The sequence below is a fragment of the Empidonax traillii genome, unplaced genomic scaffold, assembly GCF_003031625.1.
Source record: "Empidonax traillii isolate 1590-97213 ecotype Southwest subspecies unplaced genomic scaffold, ASM303162v1 scaffold476:size613836, whole genome shotgun sequence".
Lineage (NCBI taxonomy): Eukaryota > Metazoa > Chordata > Aves > Passeriformes > Tyrannidae > Empidonax > Empidonax traillii.
Genome location: NW_020955669.1, coordinates 72,322 through 90,603, shown reverse-complemented (window position 1 = coordinate 90,603; position 18,282 = coordinate 72,322). Strand labels below are relative to the sequence as shown.

At 53.5% G+C, this 18,282-nt stretch overlaps 2 protein-coding genes across 3 annotated transcripts; one reads left to right on the top strand and one right to left on the bottom strand.

The window, feature by feature from the left end:
* Positions 1-232: 232 nt before the first annotated feature.
* NKIRAS2 (NFKB inhibitor interacting Ras like 2) lies at positions 233-2,205 on the bottom strand. Of its 2 annotated transcripts, XM_027896057.1 has the most exons (4): positions 2,070-2,205; positions 1,827-1,904; positions 1,663-1,729; positions 1,090-1,307 (listed from the first exon to the last, which is right to left on the bottom strand). In XM_027896057.1, the coding sequence occupies exons 1-4, from the start codon at positions 2,161-2,163 to the stop codon at positions 1,211-1,213; spliced, it is 336 nt and encodes a 111-aa protein (XP_027751858.1). In that variant the 5' UTR covers positions 2,164-2,205; the 3' UTR covers positions 1,090-1,210. The 2 variants fall into 2 exon arrangements, with proteins under 2 accessions (XP_027751857.1, XP_027751858.1); XM_027896056.1 differs by having other exon boundaries at positions 233-1,307; positions 1,663-1,904.
* Positions 2,206-2,423: 218 nt separating this feature from the next.
* Positions 2,424-16,695, top strand: DNAJC7 (DnaJ heat shock protein family (Hsp40) member C7). The gene is made up of 14 exons (XM_027896042.1): positions 2,424-2,535; positions 8,789-8,877; positions 9,128-9,252; positions 9,339-9,452; positions 9,777-9,851; positions 11,332-11,450; positions 11,785-11,938; positions 12,544-12,708; positions 13,720-13,811; positions 14,116-14,189; positions 14,532-14,678; positions 14,879-15,031; positions 15,534-15,596; positions 15,873-16,695. Exons 1-14 carry the CDS (start codon positions 2,444-2,446, stop codon positions 15,908-15,910), a joined length of 1,500 nt encoding a protein of 499 aa, XP_027751843.1. The 5' UTR covers positions 2,424-2,443; the 3' UTR covers positions 15,911-16,695.
* Positions 16,696-18,282: the final 1,587 nt, after the last annotated feature.

Here is an 18,282-nt window from a genome sequence, read left to right as displayed (position 1 = left end):
AAAAAAGAAACCAACCCCAAACGGAATCTCCAGACTCTAGGGACTTGGCCAGTACCCTCCTGTAATGTTCACTGTATATTTTTTTGATGTACTATAACTGTTGGGAAAAAAAAAAAAAAAAGGAAAATATTTTGATAATCGAATCTCATCGCTTTATTGTGTTACTCAGTAAATAAAAGGAACAAATATAAACAGGCCAGGGCTTTTTGTCATTTCTTTTCCTGCATCCTTTTTGTCATTTCTTTTCCTGCGTCCAGTCAACCCCAAGGGAACTGGTGTTGCTGGACAGCACTGGGACACCTGTGCTTTGGTTTCATGGCAGTTCTTAGAGGAGGCAGCACCGTGACAGGTGGGCAGGGAGAGCATCCAGGTGTGCAAGGTAAGCAGAGTCCCAGCTCCTCCAGGGATCCAGGTGTGCAGGGTAAGCACAGTCCCAGCTGTTTCAAGATCATGGCTGAGTCTGTACCCACAAAGAGGAGAGCTGGATTGGTGGATTTGGGCACCCTGCCCTCAGGAACAGCACCTGCCCTACTCTAGGCATTCCCTGGGGCAGGATGCCTGGATATTCCTGTGCATAAAGCAGCAGTGGGCACTGCCAGGTAAGGAGCTGCAGTGCAGAGCCAGCTGGGGTAGGGCAGGGATAGCTGCTGGGCTGGAGGCAGGGCCAGCAAAGGGGCTCTTCCCACGTGGTATCAGGAAATAGAAAAGAGAGAGGGAGTTGTTCTCTCTGGCCCGGCCACAGAGCTGGTCCCCAGGTGCCGGCCAGCCTGTTCCTCTGCCACCCCCTCCCCGCCTGCACCTGAGAGCAGAGGGGTCACTGGGTGAATTCCCAGCCTTCCTGCAGCACCTCCCACAGTGCAGAGGCCAGGCAGGGAGAAGGGTGGTCCCTATCCCACCGCCTCTCTCATCCTCAGGGACCATTCCCAGCCCTGGGACGACTGTTCCTCCTGCCACCTGCTTCCCGCAGGCTCCGTGACACCAGACAGGCTCAGCAGGAGGTGTGCGAGCGAGGGAAGCAGGGAGGTGAGGAAGAGGAGGTGGCAACGGAAGGGAAAGGGGAGGAAGGCTCAGCCATCCATGGATCCGCTGCCCTTGTTCTTGCGGCTCAGGGGGAACGCAGACTTGCTCTGTGGCTGCGTCATCTTGCTGGCCAGGTAGATGAAGGGCTCGATCAGCGAGCGCCGGTCAGCCACCGACACCTCCCACAGCTTCACCTTCTCGCCCTTGGCCCAGTGCTGGGCTGCCTCGTGGTCCACCCGGCGCTGCTCCTGCAGGTCGCACTTGTTGCCCAAAACCACGATGGTGACCTGTTCCAAAAGTGTGAGAAGGGCACCACTGCAGGGCTGCCTAGCTCTGCCTGGAAACCCCCGCCTGGGCCCGGCCCTGCTGCCGACATCCCCTGCATGTCAAGACCTTTTGAAACCCCACAGTCCCATTGCTCCCTTGCCCTCCTCTTGTGCTCTGTGTGTCTCAAAGCAGCCCCAAAGTGGAACGGGCTGTCGAGCGCTTGTAGGCTCAGAGAGCATCCCAGGACAGAGGCCGTGACAGCTGCGTCTCACAGACCAGGGACCTGTCAGCGTCTTGTGACAAGCTGGAGCAAAGGTGAGAGCCTTTCAAGGGGAGAAGACCCCACTCTGCAGCCCCTGCCCCCGGGGGACTCACCTCCTTCTTGTCCTTGGACTTGTCGATCTCCTTCTTGAGCAGCTCCACGCGCTTGAAGGACTCCTTGCTGTCAGTGCTGTAGACCAGCACGTAGCCGTCGGTGCAGGAGAAGCAGTGCTTGGGCAGCTCCAGCCCGTCCCGCAGCCCCCGCGTGTCGTAGAAGCGAACCTGCTCCCGCACCCCGCGGTCCGTCTCGATGGAGCCCACGTAAATGTCCTCCTGGGTCTCGATCATCTCCGAGCCTGGCGGGGGTGGGCAGGGGACACGTGGGGACGCTGCCGGGGGGCCGGCCCGGGGAGCCGCCCCTCCGGTACCCTCCCGCACCTCCCGCGTTCAGGGGTGAGCAGGGACAGCCCCGCCCGGGGCCGCCGCCTGGCCGGGGAGCGGCGGGGCGGCCCCGCACTCACCGACCACATGGTTGCCGTAGAGCAGCTGCTCGAGGATGGAGGTTTTGCCGACCGAGGCCTGCCCGCACACCACCACCTTGCAGCTCTTGCCCATCCCGCCTCCCCGGGCTCACCGCGGGGCGGGCGCGGCCGGGGCTCGGGGTTGGGGGAGGCGGCGCCGCAGCGCCCCCCAGCGGGCGGGCGGACCGCGGGGGCCGTGCCGCAGGGAGGGGCGTGGCGCCGGTAAGCCCCGCCCCGTGCCCGGTGCTGCCGCCCCCCCTCCCCTCCGCGGGCCCGAGCGCCGGCGCCCCCTGGCGGGCGGTCTCCGCCCCGCCCCGCCCCCGGCGGAGCCCCGCCCGTTCCGGCGCTGGCCCCGCCCAGCCCCGCGCGGTAAGATGGCGGCGGCGGCGGCCGAGCCCGAGTGCGATGTGGTGATGGCGGCGCCCGACGGGCCCGGCGAGCCCGACGGCGACGAGGACACGCGCAGGTACCGCGGCGGCCCTGGCGCCGGCCGGGCGGGGAGCGGACGGCCGGTGACGCGCTCCCGGCGGGCGGGCCGCGGCCGGGAGCACCGCGGGGCCCGGTGGCCGCGGCTGCGGCGCGGGGTTGGCCGCAGGTGGCTCGGCCGGGCTGGGAGCGCTCCCCGGGGGCTCCGGGCGGGCCGTGGCGGCCGTGGGAGCCGCCGGAGCTGGGGTGCGGCGCGCCCGGGTGTTCCCGGTGCGCTCTCGCGGCCTTCGGTGTGCACCGGCACTCGAGCATCCGCCCGGGCCCGGCCCTGACCCGTGTGTCCCGGGAGGGCAGCTCACACCCTCTGCCCCGAGCCCGCACACCGGTGCCGGCGGAGCGCGGTCTCCCCTCGCGGAGGAGGAGGAGGAGGATTGAGCAGCTGCCGAAGGGGAGGCTGCAGACTCCTACATTTGACGCTCTTTGCTGCTCCATCACCCCAGTCCCGTTCCCTGGTCCTGTGATGGGTTTTGTCCCCTCCTGCCTTGCTGTGGATAACGGGGGAAAAAACCCTGGGCAGAGCCCTGCCCCGGGAATGCTCCATCCCTCTGGAGCTCCAGCACCGTGTCCCTGCAGTGCTCCATACACCGTTCCCCCCAGGCTGGGGCACTGGGATCCTGACCCTTCCCGCAGGTTTTTCCTCCCAGGAGTGGGCAAGCTAGAGCGCTGAGGGCAGGAGGTGGGAAGGTCCATGTCCCCAGCGGTGGGCACTGGGCTCATCTCCCTGGGTAGTTCCTGTAGGAGGGGAGGGAACGGCTCCTGAGAATTACTCATTGGAATGAAAAAGAAGAAACAAAAGCAAAAGTGGTTTCAGAGTCCCATTGGTGGCCTGAGGGTTCTGTGCAGCTGAGGCCTGGAGGAGCAGCTCCCTGGGGAGGGCCTGCTGAGCAGGAAAGGAGGAGCTGCTGAAGAGGCACCTGGCTGAGGCTCACAGAGACAGCCCTGTGTGGGCACGTCATTCCTGCCCCTGGGCGAGGGAAATGTGTGGTGTTTGAAATGGTAAAAATTCCCAGAGGTAAAAGCCTGGCTGAAGGCACAGGTGTCTGCTGGCAGCGACCCTTCCTTCCCTGGCCATACCATGCCTTGTACCTCCTTTGGTTCAGCAGGCAGGAGTTACAGAATGTTCCAAATTGCCTTCACAATGTTTCCTTTTCATGTTTTTGGGATAATGAGATCTGCATTTCAGGATAGTTGTAACTTAAAGTCCTGCAGCAGCTGCAGACGTTCCAGAGGGCTCCCAGGGTGTCCGGGGCACAGGAATGGAGTGTGGTCACAGGATAATTATTGTCTGCTGCTGCCTCATGGATTGTTGGGGTCCTGGCGGAAAGGGTTGATGTAATTGTGTTAATTTTATCCATTAGTGCATCAGCGCAGAGCAGCTGATGAGCAGGGCTGGGCCAACCCCAAAAACTCACTTGTTTCCTCGTCGATTTTAAAGGTTTCTCACCCATGGGAGCAGTTTTTCCCTGCTCCCAGCTGCTCAGCGAGCTTGGGTCCCTGGAGCTTTGCCAGGGAGAATTTCCTTGTCATCTTCCTGGCAGCGCTGGGTTCTGCCTCCCGTGCGTGCTCCAGGCTGGATCTTCCTCCTCCTCCTCCTCCAGCGCTGGAGGATGTGGATGCCTCTTGAAAAGAAATACCTCAGAGGGTTGGGAAAATCCCGTGGTGGGGTTGCGGTGCCCTTGCTGCAGACCTGGGGAGCGCTGGTGCCTCCGTGGGGGATCGTCGTTCCCACAGGGAATCCTGGAGGCTCTGGCCATGGCCTGCCTGTGGGTCACTGGTCGGCTCAGTGGGTGTTGGTGAGCAGCAAGAGGCTTTTCCAGCGCAGTTCCCACGAAGTGAGGTGAATCCTGGTGAGGCTTCTCCGGCACTTGGGTTTCCCAGGTGATAAATCCAACCCATTTTACTTATGTGGAATGATGATCTTATGATCATACAAGGAGCAGCAGGAGCTGCTCCTGTAATTGTTTGGTCCCCTGTGCATCTGCAGAGCATTTGAATGTCTGACTTAGGCAGTTGCTTTATTCAAGAGGAAAAGGTGATCCATACCTACAGTTCCAGCCTTTTCCTTTGCTTTTTCTAGGGGTGAATCATGATGTAAATGCAGTTGTTTTCCCATGGCGTTCCTACGGCTGTCTGGTTTCCTTCATTCAAAAGAAATTGCTTCCTTCAAAAAAGCAGTCTCTGGCTGATTCTAGACCTTTCCATGGGTTCTCATCTCACAAAAGTTATGCTGTGGGCCTGCCAGGAGTGGTGGAGCCATTGCTGGGAATTAGGTTAATTCCGAGCTCCGGGAATTACATAACAGCACAATTAAAGTTGGGGCTCAGCTGCCGTTCTCCCTCCTGGCTGCAGGGCAGGTTTGGGTCAGTTCTTGGATTTCTTGTGGTGCATTTTGGTTCTTGTGGCTCTTTTGGCCTTCTCTGAGTTCGCCCTCAGGCACAGGGAGCGTTCTGGGGGTTCGTGCGCCTTGCGGGCTCAGGTTGCTGCCGCGTTCCCGTGGGTGATTCTGTAGGTCCAGCCTCAGGTTTCCCAGGCTTGGGGCTGCAGTGAGTGGCTGCTGTGGTGCCTGTGCTGCTGCACAGAGCGAACCCGGCGCGCTGGGGGAGCTGATGTGCCGGGAAACGAGCTCTGCCCTGCCCCGGCGGGTCAGCACTGCCCAGCCGGGGATCACGTGTGGGACACGGCAGTGTGTGTGTCACCGCTGCCCTGGGGAGCCTGTTCAGTGCCCCACCACCCTCTAGGGGGGAGGAAAATATTCTTTTATCTCTCTAAATCTTCACTCAGTGTCAAACCTCACCTGAGGAAAGGTCCCTAAAGTGCACCCTGTGTGTCTCTCTGGCACAGGGAGTGTTTGGCTTCTCTTCCAAGTGCTGGAAGAAGGGAGGGGGAGTATTGTATGTCCAGTGGCAAACACGATGGCTAATTTTAAACTCTAGACATCTGCCTGCTGTAAACCGAATTGAGATCACCAAACTTATTTTACTCCAGCAGCTGAGTAACATCTGACAGCTGAGAATGTGGGTGGGATTTCACCCCAAAAATGCTGGATAAACACACCATATCCCATTAAAGAAAAAAGTCTCTGCAGGAATTGCTCAGAAAAGGCAGGTGTGCTCCTTTTGTCAGAGCCTCACAGGAAAGATTGCTTGGCCAGGACAGGATTTTGGACCCTTCCTTAAATCATGGCTATTTTAGGATTTTGTCACTGTTTCGTAACAGAGGCAGGCGGTGGAGTGGGAGTGAGGGTCAGGAGAGCTGTGAGAGAGCGACTGTGCCACCTGCTTAGGTAGGTGCTGGATTTCTGTCAGTGGTGGTACTGCCTTGGCACTGTCCCTGCCCAGGGGCTGTGCCAGCACACCTCGACCCAGAGGTTCCCGTGACAGAAAATCAGGTGCCTGCGAGGGGGATCTGTGGGACTCTCGTTGGGAGCTGGAGTGGGAGGGTGGAAGCCACGATCGGCACTCGAGCGGGGGCAGCGTGTGGAAGCTCTGAGGAGGAGGCAGGAGTTGTTAGGCAAGCGTGGGATTCTGTCACTGTGCGCAGGACAGCTTCTCTGCTGTGCTGGGAAGGAGCAGGGGCTGAGCTTTTGGCAGGGCATGGGGAGGAGAAGGAGCCTGGTGCTGGTTCCTCTCCCACCAGCCAGGCAGCGAGCTCCGTCCTGGGGCCTGGGCGTGCGAGGGAGTGTCGGCACACACAGCTGCTGTTTGTCTTGGTGCGTCTCAGGCTGTGCCAGGGGAGATCCGGGTGGGACATCAGGAGGAATTCTGTCACAGGAAGGGTGGTCAGGCATTGGAAGGGGCTGCCCAGGGAGTGGGGGAGTCACCGTCCCTGGAGGTGTCCAACTGGACGTGGCATTCAGTGCACCGGTCTAGTTGACAAGCCGGTGATCAGTCACAGGTGGGACTCGATGATCTTGGACGTATTTTCCAACCAAAATTACTATGAAAGAGAATAAAAGGATTGCCTCGCTCGCAGGGAGAGTCACCAGCCCCTCCTGCGCCCGTGGTGCACGTGAGCCATGAAAGACAAGCTTCTTCCCCAGCTCCTTGGAGCTGCCCTTCCCCGTGTCTGCGCCCAGCGTGGAGCGGCCCCGCGAAGACACTGACCCTGCCACAAAGCCACCCATTGAGCTGGGGGATGTATTTTTAGCAAAGCACGATTCTTCTTCGGTGTCAAAAGTAGCAAGTGGGGAGCGCAGGGCCCAGCGGCGCGGGAGGCAGAATGAGCTCATTCAGGCCGCAGCATCTGTTTGGGGTGAAACAATCCCCAGTGAGATCAGGGGCTGCAGTTCTCCTTGTTGGAGCCAGAGCCATGGTAAACAAGGGCTGTGTGCTCTGTGTGCTCCTATGTCAGCGGGGCACAACGGGGCAGAGCTGCTTCTGTCCTAGGGCTGGGAGCTCGGGCCCAGCCTGGCAGCTCCAGCAGCTCCTTTGCCTTCGTGCATCTGTGTTAAAATGCTTAAAAGGAAAATGGGCCAGTAAAAAAAGAGGAGAAAACGGTAATCCTTGCGTGGGGGTGTTTCTCTGGCATCTCAAGAGTGCCAGAGCTTTGTGCAAGTTGGTTTTGCATGGATCTGTTTTCTCTCTCCTGTTTTCCCAGCAGTTTGTTGCAGATGGGATGCTCTGGCACCCAGCCTTCATCCGTGTCTATTAGGCAGTGATTCCTCGTGACATGACAGGTAAAAATTGCTAAAAGACTTGTGACTTGGGGCCTGCTGGGCTGGGCTGCAGTGGTGGCTTAGGTGAGTTCTGCCATGAAGACTGTTCACACTTCAAATTGTGTAACAGATGCCTTCTGAGGGAATGAGCTTTCACAGGATCTGTGGTTTTCTTTTCCATTTACCATGACAGAAAGAAGTTTCTTACTGCCCAGGCTCCAGAAGTGCAGAATTGCTGAGTAGTTCTTCCACTGTATTTGGATGTTTGATCTGTAATATTCAAAGGAGGTGGTTGTGTTTGGAAGCATTTCAGTCACGAAGAGTCGGTGATATGGATCCATCCCGCAGGCGATCCTTGCTGTGGATCATGTAGCCAGGAGGGTGCTGTGGTGGGTGCTGGCTCCTGAGGAGGAGCCAGGCTGCAGCACCTGCCTCAGGTGTGATGCTGGGAGGGCTGGGGCGATGGAGGGATGGCAGTGCCCTGTCTCCCATGAGTGAGTTAATCGGCTGCTGGAGCAGGAGCAGGAGGAGCTGACCCGGGAGCCCTGAGGCAGTGGGTGTGTTCGCTGCCCTTTTGCTCTGCTGCAGTTGTTACCATCCCATTTCAACTGAGCAAAAGCCAAAACTGAAAGTGAAGAGCACACTTCCCTGTGTCCATTGTTCTGCCAGCTGGGAAATCTGCGATGCCTCACTGAAAACAACCCCTGCATGAGGCGCTTGTGTGGGAATGGCCAAGGGCAGCCTGAGTGAGGCTGAAAACATGGGAACTTGTTCCAACACAATTCCCATTGTTCTCTCCCTGGTTGGCCTGCAGAGCATTGCTGGTGTTCCCAGCTCCAGCACTGTGGTGTGCATTCCCCTCTCGGACTGCGTGTCTGGAAGGGTGAAAGGAGATGGGGGAAGAGAGAAGGGTTTCATTTCTCTCAGGGAAAGCTGTGCTTTCAGGAGTTTAAGGGAAGCTGCTTTAAACCATATGTTGTGTGTTTTTAAAGGTCCCAAACTGTCTCTGCAAACGCTTGTTCTTGAGTGTGAGGACTATTTCTGGACCTGTTGCCAAGGCAGTGCCAAGCTTCTGCTGGAGGCTTGCACCCATATTTCTTTTTGATTTAGCTGTCTTTTGAATGTGGAAACTGTTCTTCTTGGTCTTTGTTCATAAGCATGTGGCACTCCTGAGAGAGGCAGTGCTGTCTCTTGAGCTCTGAGGTGGTGCAACACCTCACAGGAGGGGGCTGTTGGATAAACCCCATACCAAGGAGTTCTGGTGGACTCTCTGAGGAGACTCAAAGGTGGTTTTAGCCTGCTATTGCATCCCTGTAATATTTGACCAGGAAATATCCCTGTTCTCCCTGTTTTTTAGCCAGTTGCGACCTGGCTAAAGGGCTGGAGTATCTGAGGGCCAGCAGGACGTGAGGTGTGTTGCTTTCCCCTGAGCAGTGTGTGCTGAGATCTCACAGCAACCACCTACAAGCATTTGGACCGTTGAAGAGTTATACTGAGGTTGCCTGGGGGTCAAATGGTCAACGTGGTCAGAATCTGGTGCTCAATCCCTCTGAAAATGTGGTGTTTTGCTTCCTTTCAGAGAAGCAGAAGCATTCAAGGAGCAAGGAAACGCGTACTATGCCAAGAAAGATTACAACGAGGCGTACAACTACTACACGAAAGCCATAGGTGAGAAGAGCTGATGGCCATATCAATCTATGCTGAACACCATGTCTAGAAATCAGAGCTGGTTACTGATTTCAAACACACCAGCAGGGTTTCTGACAGTACATGCTGGATGGAAACTTCTTGCCTGCTTTAATTACCTTGGGAAATGTCACCAGATCGATAATGCCAGTCGGGGCCGATGTTCTTAATGAGTGCCACAAGCCGTGTGGCTGCTGCATTACACTGACAGTGAGTCTTGCATCGTCCCCAGATACCTGTCCCAATAATGCCAGTTATTATGGGAACAGAGCTGCCACGCTCATGATGCTGGGGAGGTTCCGAGAAGCGCTGGAGGATGCTCAGCAGTCGGTCAGGTTGGACGACAGCTTTGTGCGGGTACGTGGAGAACTTGGGGCTCTTCGTTCAGTACCTTGTCTGCACCTGTTGCAGCTCTTGCAGCTGCCTTTTGTCTGTGTTCCCAGGGCCATCTGCGGGAAGGGAAGTGCCACCTTTCCTTAGGGAACGCCATGGCTGCCAGCCGCTGCTTTCAACGAGTTCTAGAACTGGATCATAAGAATACGCAGGCACAGCAGGAGGTAAGAGGGTCTTCAGATCTAACTGGCCCCCAGAAGGTGCTGAGGAGGCTGAGCTGGTCTTTTCCCCCAGCTCTCCAGAGGAGAAATGGAGAGTGGTGTAAGGCAGCTGCCACTGTTGTGTCCCTTTCACAGGGTACATTTTCCTGGGCTACCAGTTTGGTCAATTGATTTCAAACTGATTTTAATGCTAGCAAAAGTATTCGTGTCATCTGCATTATCAGTCAATAGTCTGCAGTAGATTTGGCTCTTGACACCTCAGGGATTGGCTTGATGGCATTTCAGAGCAGAGACTGTCCTGCAGCACCTTTATGTTCTGTCTTTCAGCTGAAGAACGCCACGACCGTGCTCGAGTATGAAAAAATAGCTGAAGTGGATTTTGAGAAACGGGATTTCAGGAAGGTGAGATGAACTTGTTTGCTCTGGTCTTATATAAGAGCTGACATATTTGACCTGACCTGTGCAGCCAGGTGTGTGGCTGATTTCCCTGCTGGGTGTTTGGGAGGTGCTGTGCCACATCTGCTAAAGCAGGGCTGGCTGGTGAACTGTGTCAGCTGTGAAAGGGGCTTGTGCTCCCTGAGCACTGATTAAATGACAAGTGAGGAGGTGACTGGCTCAGGCTGAGTGTCCTCTGGCACCGTTTGCTCTGCAAGATGAGTGGAGCCATGAATGAGCTGTTTGAGACAGAATTTCTCAGCAGCAGCATTTAATCAAGCTTTATTCCTAAAATGCATATCCAGGATTCTTCTTTCTCAACTCTTTAAAAAAAAAAAAGTAAAAAAAGGCAGGCCGTGTGCCAGTGAGAGTCACACAAGGAGGAATGCAGATCTTCTTGGGGCACTCTCCTTACTGTTTCCAAATCTTTCTTCCCAAGGGCTGTAAGAGGATGCAGCTGGTACTAACCTGATAGAGCAAGAAACAACAGCATGAAATCTGAAAGGCACCAAGCACTTCTCATGCAACTGTTTCTGTGCAGTGGATGCATGTAAGGCTCAGATTTGGCCCAGAAAGGAGATTGTCTGGCACACTGAGCTCGTTGTTCAGGTCACTGACTCTTAGGCCAAGCTCAAGATTTTGGAAGGGTAAATCCCATCATTGTATCCCTTGTTTCTGAGAAGCAAATGGGATGTGTGGTCAATCTGAATCTCCTGTGCAGGAATTGCCGTGCCTGTATTGGACGTCCCGTGTCTTGTCCCTCAGTTCCCTTGGTCCCACTTCACTGGGGGAGGCTCACATGAAACGTGATCTTTGTTTCTGGAGAGCTGCTCCTGCTCCTGCCTCTCCCAGGAGCCCTTGGCTCTGGAGCACAGTGTTTCCCACAGCAGGGCCCCGTGATGTCACGGGCCGGGGAGCAGATGAACCTTGGGGAACAATGCCCCGTTCTCGTGCAGATGTCCCCGCCGAGAGCAGGGGTGGAAAAGACCCATTAGCTCACCCTGCCCATGGCTGGCAGGCCAGTGGAAGATCAGCCTCCTATACTGTACTTTTTTGTGTTTTCTCCAGTCCAGACTGTCTCAATCTATTGAATTGCTGTCCCTTCCAAGTGTCTTTATACTGCAGGAAACAGGGGCAGGATTGTCCTCTTTGACTCTTTCTTTAGGGCTTACAGTTTAGAAGAGTTAAAGGGGTGGACCTCCTACAGGTGTCCTTTGAGTCTTGTGGAGTGCTCTGTCACAATAACACATCAGGTGCCTCAAATCTTGGCACACAAAGCACTTTTAAAAGACAAAAAACCTGCACGTGAGGAAAACTTTCCAGTGAATGTGTCTCTAGCAGCCACGCTCCCCTTCTCGGTCAAGCACAAATCCCCAGCGTGGTGCAGCCGTTCAGACTAGGCCGTTGGTCTTTGCTGTGCTCATGCCCGTGGCTTTTCCCGCCACAGGTCGTGTTCTGCATGGATCGTGCTCTGGAGTTTGCTCCCGCGTGTCACCGGTTCAAAATCCTCAAGGCCGAGTGTTTGGCGCTGCTGGGCCGGTACCCCGAGGCTCAGTCCGTGGCCAGGTGAGTGTCTGAGGGCTGGGGGCATGTCCTGGCTGCTGCCTGTGCTCCATACCCGGGGTAAATGAGGGAATATAAAAAAGAAATAGCCCTTAATGCACACTGTGAGGAGGGGGAGGAGGAATGTGTGAGTTTATCCCCGTTAATCTTCCTGGGAAGCTGCATCCAGCCCCTGTTCCCAGCCAACCATCCTGCCTCAAGCAGAATCACATCCTTTTGGCTTATCTATACCGTGGACTTGATAAAATAACTGGATACCTGGAGCAGAGGAGGGTGCTTGTGGATAGTCAGGAGGAGGCGGGAATGGGGAACATTTCCTTCCCTGCTGTTGTTGCAGCGATATCCTGCGGATGGACTCGACGAACGCCGACGCGCTGTACGTGCGCGGGCTGTGCCTGTACTACGAGGACTGCATCGAGAAGGCCGTGCAGTTCTTCGTGCAGGCCCTCAGGATGGCCCCGGACCACGAGAAGGCCTGTCTTGCCTGCCGGGTAAGTGGTGGAGAAGGGACAGCAAAATTACCAGGATTTGGGGTTTTTTTGTAAAGCAAACACCCAGCTTGATTCTGCTGGATCAATCCCTTCTCTCTCCCTCAGTGTTACTGTTCCCGGATCTCCAGGAGCAGGCAGGGTATCCAGCCCTTCCCAAAGACAACCAGATAAACCCAAGTTGCCAGAAGCAGTTTCTCAGCAGATTGGGACACTTTGAAGCTGCTTCCCCTTCACTCTTCTTTGTTCCCAGATACATCATTTCTAAAGGAACTCCTGACTTTCATATCCAGTATCCGCCCACAGCCTGACTTGCATTTAACACTGTTCCTTCATGTTGCTCCTTCCCTGGTGTAATTCTTCAACTGACTTTTCTAATGTGTTCTCATGTATAAGCCCTCAACAAGTGGGCTCCCAATCCTTTTATTTTAATCCATAATTTTACTGCACTGTCATGTTCTCATCTTAAAAATTAGGCATCCTTTTTCCTGTGGAGAATGCCTGGAACTGGCGCTGGCTGTTCCTTTAGTGCAGCAGTGTCTGCAACCAAATTAAAACTGTTAAGTTTGAGGGCCCTTGTGTCCTGACCCAGGCGTGTTTCCTTTCAGAATGCCAAAGCACTTAAAGCGAAGAAGGAAGACGGGAATAAAGCATTCAAGAAAGGCAACTACAAACTAGCGTATGAACTGTACACAGAGGCACTAGGAATAGACCCAAATAATATCAAAACAAATGCCAAACTCTACTGCAACAGGGGGACGGTTAATTCAAAGGTAAGGTGTCTGTTGTCATCTCCCTCACCGTGTCAGTGATAAACCACAAATCAGTTGTCCTGGGAAGTACAGGCTCCTCTGGCTGCTGGGCAGCTGCATCTGTCTGGGGCCATGGGCAGTGTGTCAGGGATTTGTGCTGGCACAACACTTGGGTCAGTTCCCAACAGCCAGCAGTTGACTCCTGCAGAAACAAAACTCAAATACTTGGGCTGCACGGAGTGGGAGGTTAGAGGAGGGACGTGCTGTAGCCTTCCCTTAGTCAGCAAAAGGCATCCCTGTCCCTGTTTCTCCTTCCTGGGAATGAGCAGCTTTATTTTCTTAATTCTTCTTGTAAGTAATGTCTTGCTTTGGTTTTTGATCTTAAAAAAAAAGACCTAATTTAAAGCCCCTGGACATTTCTTCCAGCTTTGCTGTTGAATTTTAGTCCTGCAGTATCCAGAGAAACAGTCAGTCATGTGTCAGTGCTCCCAGTCCCCACCCTGTGTCTTCTGGGCATGATTCCTCCTCAGCTGTCCCTCTGTTGATGCTGCTCCCCAGACATCAGCACTTGGTCAAGAGAGCACAGGCTGTTCCCAAAACCTGGGCAGTGGGATGAGCTGGAGACAATGTAATGGGTGTCTTACATGGCTGTTTGTGTCTGAAAAAAAAACCAATTCTTTTTCTAAAAAAAATTTCTTTTAAATATTTCTAAGTTTATCTTGCTGTCTGGGAATTAGCTTGGACACAGAATTGGGGTTGTTTTCAGGAAGACCCTTGTTTTTGAGTGCATTTCTTACACAGAAGCACCATGTCTGCCATGTCACTGGCCAAGCTTCTCATTCTTTCCAAGGGAAACAAAAGTTCAGAGGTTTGGAGGAATTGAAAAAAAAAAAACAAACAAAACATTCCTAGGCATGGAAACCAGTGAGATTTCCCCCAGATTCTTCACACTGCTTTTCATTTGCCTAGAAGCAACGATGCAGGGTTTGCTCTCTGTTTTGGGATGTGCTCACTTTTTGCCTGCCGTTGTAGCTTAGGAAACTCGAAGAAGCGATCGACGACTGCACGAACGCGGTGAAGCTGGACGACACGTACATCAAGGCGTACCTGAGGAGGGCACAGTGGTGAGTGCACCTGAGCAGGTGTGTGGGCAGGAAGGTCCTCCTGGCAGCTCTGAGGGACGGGGTGGCAAGGCTGGAGTTTTAACTGAGTGGAAGGTTCTGCACTGAGGGGTCCTCAGTTCGTTCCTGTTCCTTACTCTGCTGAGGAGAGGAGGGAAGCTCCCATAAGTAGCTCCCTGGCAGTGGTCCTGTGTGGGCCCCTCTGATGATTCTCTTCCCTTAATCCATGTCCACCCAGAGAGCTGTACTGAACCCCTTCTGATGTTCCTGTGAAGGACACCTTGGCCACCAGTGTTTCTTTCCACAGTTACATGGACACGGAACAATATGAAGATGCTGTAAGAGACTATGAGAAGGTTTATCAGACAGAGAAAACAAAAGGTGAGCACATGGGCACTCTGTGTGTGTGCACACTTTTCCCTTAACTACCAATTTTTTTGTTGTTGCCTTTTTTCCCCCACAATATTCTCAGTTTTGCAGCCTTTTACCCCAGCAGGACAGTATGGAGAAGCCCTTTGGAAGCACTGGAAATGCTTGTCTCAGGTCTGGTTTCTCTCCCAGCATTGAGTGCTGAGATGATAATTGAGTTTTTGGCTGAGACAGTGCACTGAGTTCAGAATACCCGGTTTCGGTTCTCATTTTAACTGTCCCCTTGTTTTTTGAGTGGCCTGAAGTGAGAAGGAAAAAGTAACCCCTCTCCTCTGGCCCTGTGCTCCTTTCCAGAACACAAACAGCTCCTAAAGAACGCACAGGTGGAACTGAAAAAGAGCAAACGGAAAGACTACTACAAAATCCTGGGGGTGGACAAAAATGCCTCTGAAGATGAGATCAAGAAGGCTTACAGGAAACGAGCACTGATGCACCATCCAGGTACCCACAGCAGTCCCTATGTGCCCTGCACAGCCATCACTGAGGAAGGAATGCATATGGGAGTGGGAATTTCTGGACAAATAGCAGCTCTGACCCCACAGGTCTAGACCATGTGCTGGGACAGGAGCGTGGAAATGTTTAATGTTTTCCATTTGCACTAGAAATTAAAAGCTTCTTCCTGCTCGTGTGTGTATCCCCAGACCGACACAGTGGGGCAAGTGCAGAAGTACAGAAAGAAGAGGAGAAGAAGTTTAAGGAGGTTGGTGAAGCCTTTACAATCCTGTCAGACCCCAAGAAGAAGGCCCGCTACGACAGCGGGCAGGATCTGGAAGAGGATGGATTGAACATGGGAGGTCAGTGTTCCTTGTGGTATTTTGCCATGGCAGCCTTTAACAGGATCAGACCCTTAAGAGTCTGCCTTAGGCCCTAAAGCAAGCCTCCCATTGAGAATAATTCCATGAATTGATTCAGTTTGGTTGCTGAAAGCATTGGGATGGCAGAGCTGCACTGAGTGTTTCCAGTTGGGAACTGGCTGGGTTACTGGTGGATGTTGTCTTTGACTGAGCTGGTGGGCAGTGGCTGCCATTAGGCAGAAATCTATCACAGGACATGTAAAGTAGTGTAACTGTGGATCCCTAAATGATGCTTATCCAAACCCTTAGGCTGCCTCCTGACAGGTTCTCCCTGTGACAGCTGCTTTTACCTGTTTGCTGCTGCTGTGGCAGGGCTCAAATCCAACCCTGTGTCCCCGCTCCGCCCCCTTTGAAACCCTCTCGGTGAACTGACAGTTCCTGAACTGTGGGAGTGTAATTGGCTGCTTCCCTGCAGCTCATGAATTCCTTCTCTTCCCTGTAGACTTTGATGCAAATAACATCTTCAAGGCCTTCTTCGGCGGGCCGGGAGGTTTCAGCTTCGAAGGTAGGTGAGGGGGGTGCTCCTGCCAGCCTTGGAGTCGTAAGTACACGGAATCAGGGCCAGCTGGGGCTCCCAGTGGATGTGCTGCTTGGGAATTTCTGCCTGTACAGCCTCAGCTGGTGGCTGGTTCTGGTGGTTTTTGGGTTCAAGAGCCACAAGCGCCGGGTGTTCTCTGCTCTGGAGGTGTGTGTGGGCATCCGTGTGCTGCTTCGGATTGCACTGAACTGTCTTGTCTTTGGGTCTGGAAAGTCCTGATATCTCTCCCGTTTTCTCTTTCAGCTTCTGGTCCTGGAAATTTCTTTTTCCAGTTTGGCTAAGAAGCAAACAAACACAAATCAAACCACACATACCTGATCTGCTTCTTTTAACCTCGAATACGGACAGCCCCAGACTCCTCCTCCATCACGTCTCGTTGTCCTTAGAGCAGTTTCATTTCTGGGTTGGAGCCTCTGTTTGTGTGTTGTGTGTGTGAAGAGGAAACCAGCTCGGGAGGGGAAGGCTTGTGAATTTTGTTTTACTGTTAACTTTATTAAAAAAAAAAAAAAGAAAAATAAAAATAAAGCTTTGAATCTTTTGGTCCCTCCATGCTGGCCCATGCTTTCAGCTGCTCCTGCCCCTCAGCACAGAGGATTTCCTGGAATTTTCCTGGAATCTCCATGTGTGAGAGGGTGAAGGAATCTCCTGGTTTATTTTGGTTGGCTCTGAAGCAGCATGTCCAGGGTTTCAAGTAACTTGTAAGTTATCCTAATTTTTCGGAAATATTGCCAATGCTCAATCCAGTTTTATACAATCCCATTTCACCTGCCAGCTGGATTTTTGACTCTTTTTATTTCTTTTTTTTTTTTCCCATGGTTCTCCCAAGGTCCACTCGGGCATTAACTTCAGTGATAATGTGTGAGCTTACAATTCTGTATCAGAGAAATGCTGCTTTGAGTTTAAAGAGCAGCTTATGTGAGAATTCCCTGTGATGCAGCTGGAATTAAGGGCTTTGTGTTCCCAGGATTGTCCTGTTTAAGGGAATACTGAATTTGCTCTGGGCTGAATTCCTTCACTGTACTTTTTTTTTAATTAATCCACTTGAATATTTCATATTTGTGCTGAACTTGATTTTGTTGAGCTTGATGTGTGATTTCCTGTTACTGCTCCATGACGTGGGTGAGTCTTTCAGTGCCAAGTGAAGTCCAGGCAGGGGTTGTGGGTGGTTTGGGATGTGCAGTGCCAAGCTCCTGTTGTGCAGCAGCTGGGTTGGTTGGTTGGTTAACCTGGCCAAGTGGTTTTCTCCTGGCAGTGATTTACTCGTCCAAAGCAGCAGGGAAATGCAAATCCCAGCTCTGAACTGACAGTCTGTACTCGCTTCTCTCGTGCAGTGTCAGGACGGGAGCTGGAGGGATGGATGACCTTCCAGCCCAGAGCTGCTTCCAGATGGGTTTGGTTTTCAACTAAAAGGTGGTGTTGCAGCAGGATCTTACCTGGGAGAGGGCTCTGCTCCCCAAATTCTCCCCTGTTCCCTAGAGAGTGGAGAGCCTTTTTGCCCAGGTGCTCTGTGAGTTCGGTCCTGTCTGTGGAGGGTTCATGCTCAGCATGGGGGGTGAGGGGAGCAAGAGGCAGCAGGGCTGTGGCTGGGGATCCTGGGCCGGTGCTCAGCGAGGGGCAGTGGGGCCATGGCTGGGTCCTGGACTGACCTGGCAGGTATCAGAGGAGGAGTTTGCTCAGAGAAGGGGTGTTGGTGCTTCACAGGCCGTGCTGTGCGGAGAGAGAACCTGACACTGCGTAAACACCTGACTTACCTTCCTCCTGCAGGAACAAACACTGCAGTGGGTTCATTGCACGAGGTGATGGCTCTGAATGCCATGTCTTTGTCTTCCTCCCTCCTGAGGGCTGTGCCTGTCCTTCCAGCGGGACAGGGACCGGCGTGGGGCCGCAAGGTCCCGGCGGTTCCGGCAGAGGCGGTGCTGTCGTGGTCCTGCTGTGGTGTTTGGTCAGGATTCTTGACAATCTGCTTTCGTAGAGGGGAAAATTTTAAGGGCTTAAATTTTAGCACTGCAGAATAGAGTATTTGACAACTCACTTGGAACTCAGCTTATTCCAAGTGAGCCAGTGCTGAGTAATACTTTCAAAACCCAACTGTACCGTGTTTATCCCAAGGTCCTTCACACCACTGTGAAGGGTGAACCCACCCAGGTGCACCAAGAGCAGGTGGGTCCTGGTACCTTTCAGGCTCCAAAACGGTGAATCCCTGGGGAACCGAAACCCTGGTCTATGCACATCGATCCTCCCCCAGCTCTCCTGGCAGCTGTAAATCAGTTTACAGGTCCTGCTTAGTGGTGTTCCGGATCCATGACGTCTCGTTCTCTGTGTGTGGTTGTCACTGTACAGTCTAGGCTGTTCTCAGTCTCCTGCTGCTGAGCACAGCCGTGCCCTGTGTCTGTCAGTGGGTTTGTTCTCATTTCCCCCTGCCCCAGGGAAGTGCAATCTGCTTCCTTCCTCCTCTCCAAGCTACGAGTGAGCCCATTCCTCTGAGCACAGGAGTGGGATGGCTCTGCTTCTCTGGGAGAGAAAATGTATACAGCAGCTATTTATAACCTGTACATGAATGCATGATTTAATGTAGTTAAATATTCATATGGTGAGTGCCAAGACTTTTTACGGAGCGTTATTATGTGAGTCAAAACGAAGGCACAGAACCACG

Excerpts from the sequence above, each read along its gene's own strand:
- NKIRAS2 (XM_027896056.1), bottom strand. The coding sequence starts at position 2,163 with ATGGGCAAGAGCTGCAAGGTGGTGGTGTGCGGGCAGGCCTCGGTCGGC. Across the intron at positions 1,905-2,069 it reads CTACGGCAACCATGTGGTCG|GCTCGGAGATGATCGAGACC; the intron begins GTGAGTGCGGGG and ends CACCCCCGCCAG. Across the intron at positions 1,308-1,662 it reads AGTCCAAGGACAAGAAGGAG|GTCACCATCGTGGTTTTGGG; the intron begins GTGAGTCCCCCG and ends CTTTTGGAACAG.
- DNAJC7 (XM_027896042.1), top strand. The coding sequence starts at position 2,444 with ATGGCGGCGGCGGCGGCCGAGCCCGAGTGCGATGTGGTGATGGCGGCG. Across the intron at positions 9,253-9,338 it reads TGGACGACAGCTTTGTGCGG|GGCCATCTGCGGGAAGGGAA; the intron begins GTACGTGGAGAA and ends CTGTGTTCCCAG. Across the intron at positions 11,451-11,784 it reads GAGGCTCAGTCCGTGGCCAG|CGATATCCTGCGGATGGACT; the intron begins GTGAGTGTCTGA and ends CTGTTGTTGCAG.